The sequence below is a fragment of the Chiloscyllium punctatum genome, chromosome 18 (assembly GCF_047496795.1).
Source record: "Chiloscyllium punctatum isolate Juve2018m chromosome 18, sChiPun1.3, whole genome shotgun sequence".
NCBI classification, from domain to species: Eukaryota; Metazoa; Chordata; class Chondrichthyes; order Orectolobiformes; family Hemiscylliidae; genus Chiloscyllium; species Chiloscyllium punctatum.
The window spans coordinates 95824915-95828435 of NC_092756.1; the positions used below are offsets into that span (position 1 = coordinate 95824915).

Consider the following 3521-nt stretch of genomic DNA (forward strand, 5'->3'; position numbering starts at 1 on the left):
CCAAACCTATTTCTTTCAAAAGGACACAAACTCACAGTGACCTGATTGAGATTCTGCTGAGTGACCTCCTACTGTTCCAATCACAGAATAATCATCCAGACCTGATTCTAATCTACACCTCTGATCAGCACTGGTTAACACATCCCCACTCTCTCATTGGGGCCTATGTTCATGGGGGATTCCTGATTGGATGTCAGGAATTGTCAATCATCATTGGTGATACCGCTCCCTGGATGTTCCCTGGGGGATAAATACAAGAGCTTATGGGAGTGAGGTTCAGGTCTAAAGTTATCTGGGTGATAGTGAGCAGGAATAGTGAAGATGGCCTCCCAAGTGTGTCAGAACTACCACAAGGACTGTGAAGATGCTGTTAACAAGCAGATCAACCTGGAGCTCTATTCCTCCTATGTTTACCTCTCCATGGTGAGGCTTGTGGGCTTGAAGGTTCTGTTTTAAAGTTAAGACTGTGATGTAACTATATGGAGTATCTAAGAATTTCCTTGGTCATATGTCTGAGCAAATTGTATGTTGAGACTGTTGTCCTTGTCCCCTTCCCTGGACACACTTGTCCCTGAAACCCTGTTTAGGATGGCCCTTAAACTATAACCCTCCTTTGGATGAGGGTCCCCAGTTTATTGTCACTCTGCACAGTGTAACCACTGGCAATTGCCCTCCTGACTGCAGAGGCAGGTGATGTCTTAATTCTCTTTAGTTGGTTATGACTCAACATTATTGAGAAAATTTCTCTCCACCAAATGTATTAATTTTACAAGTTGTCCTAATAAAGCTATTTCTGTTGAAGTCAGCTTTTCATAACTAACTTTGAATGAGGAAAGGTGGTTAAATGGCACACTTTCACACATTGAAATATGAATGAATGAATGATTGATTTACAAAATAGCATAGTCAAAATTCTGTGCAGAGTGGATACTTATTCAGATGGGTAAGCTTGGTAATGAGATAGCTGACTGAGACTTCACATGTTAATCAATATGCTCACGTCCTGAGTTTCAGTTGGTGAATGACCTCACCAGCTTCCAGCATTGAGCATGAATGTTTCCAAACTGCAGTGCAGGGATGTCTAATGGTTGTCCTCAACTGGGACCTTCACAGTACTGTGCCACAATAGCACACTGCCTCCTTAAGATACAGGCCAGGGGTTGCAGTTGGCTTTTTTTGATCTTCAGTTCAGGGAGATCCAAATGTCTGTTATTTGGGCCAAAAGTCACTGGAGATGACTTTCTGCTTTTGTCACTAATGTCAATTAATTGGAAGTGAATTGCAATGGTGGGATGGGTCACTTTCTGATTGAACCATGGATGAGATTGAGATTTGCTTCCCACTTTATCTCTACTTGCAGTCCTCTTACTTTGACCGGGATGATGTTGCCCTGCGTCACTTTGCTGAGTTCTTCAAGGAGCAGTCCCACGAGGAACGGGAACCCGCTGAGAAACTGATGGCATTCCAGAATAAACGTGGAGGCCGAGTCCTCCTGCAGGATGTCAAGGTTGGCTTCTGTAAACCTTTTGAAGGTTTATTTTGTGTGAATGCAAATTGACTTGAATCACACAACCTGTTTATTGTCTCCAGATTTGAATAAATTGTTCACCAAAACCATGCATTGAATTAAAAAAAACAACTAGTTAACACTTGTGAAACAGCAATAGACAATTGGGATGATCCAGAATACTGGAAGGAGAGCAACATTCCCATGTAAGAATGATCCACTATATAACCTCAGATGTCAATTCCAACACACCTAGTAATCGGAGGTAAGAATGGGAGAATCCATAGGGGTGGAAGGTAGCTGCATCTCCAAGATGTTTCTAATGGGCTGGTCAAAAGGGATAGAACAGTACAGCAAGGAATTACCACCATTGGTGCATATTTTTAGATACATTTGGATTATAGTATCTTAACAGTTTTACAGTAAGATCTTCTAAAATGTCTTCAGCTCAAGGAACAGTGAAAACTAAAGGGGTCAGTAAAACAATTGGCCTGAAATCCAACTCTTGCAATGTTTGGTGGAATACTGAACTGATCCGATGTCGCCTGTGATCCATCTGTCTGAGATGAGCTGTTTTTTCTCTCCTGACTTCCCTTGTTCCAGAAGCCAGAGCAGGATGAGTGGGGCAATGGTCTGGAGGCAATGCAGAGAGCTCTGCAGATGGAGAAGGATGTGAACCAGAGTCTGCTGGATCTGCACAAACTCTCCTCTGGCCACACTGACCCTCATGTGAGTTTCATATTTTTCTCTCCAAAAGTTTGGAAGGAAATCTGTTTGTTTACTCCTTGGGGGGGGACAATTCCAATTCTAATCTACCTGCCTCCTGCGGCTGAAATCCAGAAGCTTTTCAGAAGGCATCCCTGATTGTCCCCCTCCCTCCCCACAATGTGGTGGTGATGGTCATGTCTGTAATGGGATGTCACATTCAGGTGCATGGTTTGTTCCTTGAGGCTAATCTTTGTCTCCTCTTCCATCTGTGTGACTTCCTGGAGAGGCACTACTTGGATGAGCAAGTGAAGATGATCAAGAAGCTGGGAGATCACATCACCAACCTGAAGAGACTGGGAGCCCCTGAGAATGGCCTGGGAGAGTACCTGTTTGACAGGCTCACCCTGAGCTGAGTGGGATTCAAGGACTCCATCTGTTGGACATGGTGACTTCATTCTAGTGGATGACTTTGGTTGTGCTTTGCACAAAATTAAAATAGTATTCACCATGGAACTGAGTACTGTGTGTAACTACTTCGTTTCATTGGGTTCTTGGGGTTTTGATGTTTAACAGCTGATTATTAAATCCTTTTTTCTCAACCTTGTTTCGATGATTGTCCCAATAATTTGTTCTGTTTTATTCGGCTGTGTAGAGGGATTTTTGGACTAAGTGAGCAATTCTCATAATTGGAAATTCCACAACAGCTTAAGCTTTTTGACTTGTAAGGAATACTCACTAACTGCCTGTACTCACTGGAACAAGGTTACAGCAACAGCCTCTAGTCAACAGTTCGAAATCTAATCCCAGTCAAAATGTTTGATACAACTGCTACACTCTGAGCTATTCTTTCAACTTTTTTAAGACTGAAGCAAAAAACTGGCTGCCACAACTCAGGAAGAAGACCTGCTGGGAATACTTGGGTTTGGCAGTATGGATGGTGTGAAATCAGTTGAGAACAGTTGCTAGACCTGAAATATTGATTTTTTTTTCTTCTTGCAATGCCTACTGTATTCCAGCTATTTGGTTAAACCAATCATCTAAAATTACTCCTTTTCAACAAGAATATAAAGGTTGAATATCTTGCTTGAAGGTACACTACCTTTGACTGTTCTTGGATAAGCTATACTTGATGATTTATATGGTGGCTTTCCCAAGCTGGGGAATGATTTCTCTTTTATCCACGTTCTATGGTGGAGAATGAAGATTCTGCTTTTGATTGGCATCAGTGTCTCTAGTCTACTTGGTTAATAACTATCCTCTACGTGAGGAAATGCAGCAGTGCCAACATTGTCCCGCATGGGACAAA

At 42.3% G+C, this 3521-nt stretch overlaps 1 protein-coding gene across 1 annotated transcript; it reads left to right on the forward strand.

The window, feature by feature from the left end:
* Window positions 1-321: 321 nt before the first annotated feature.
* Window positions 322-2628, forward strand: LOC140489124 (ferritin heavy chain A-like). Its single transcript, XM_072588358.1, has 4 exons — window positions 322-423; window positions 1361-1507; window positions 2111-2236; window positions 2458-2628. The coding sequence occupies exons 1-4, from the start codon at window positions 322-324 to the stop codon at window positions 2626-2628; spliced, it is 546 nt and encodes a 181-aa protein (XP_072444459.1).
* The last annotated feature ends 893 nt before the right edge of the window (window positions 2629-3521 follow it).

Bases quoted from the DNA above. Each gene is read 5' to 3' on its own strand.
- LOC140489124 (XM_072588358.1), top strand. From the start codon at position 322: ATGGCCTCCCAAGTGTGTCAGAACTACCACAAGGACTGTGAAGATGCT. The intron at 424-1,360 runs GTGAGGCTTGTG...CTCTACTTGCAG, and splicing joins CCTATGTTTACCTCTCCATG to TCCTCTTACTTTGACCGGGA. The intron at 1,508-2,110 runs GTTGGCTTCTGT...CCCTTGTTCCAG, and splicing joins TCCTCCTGCAGGATGTCAAG to AAGCCAGAGCAGGATGAGTG.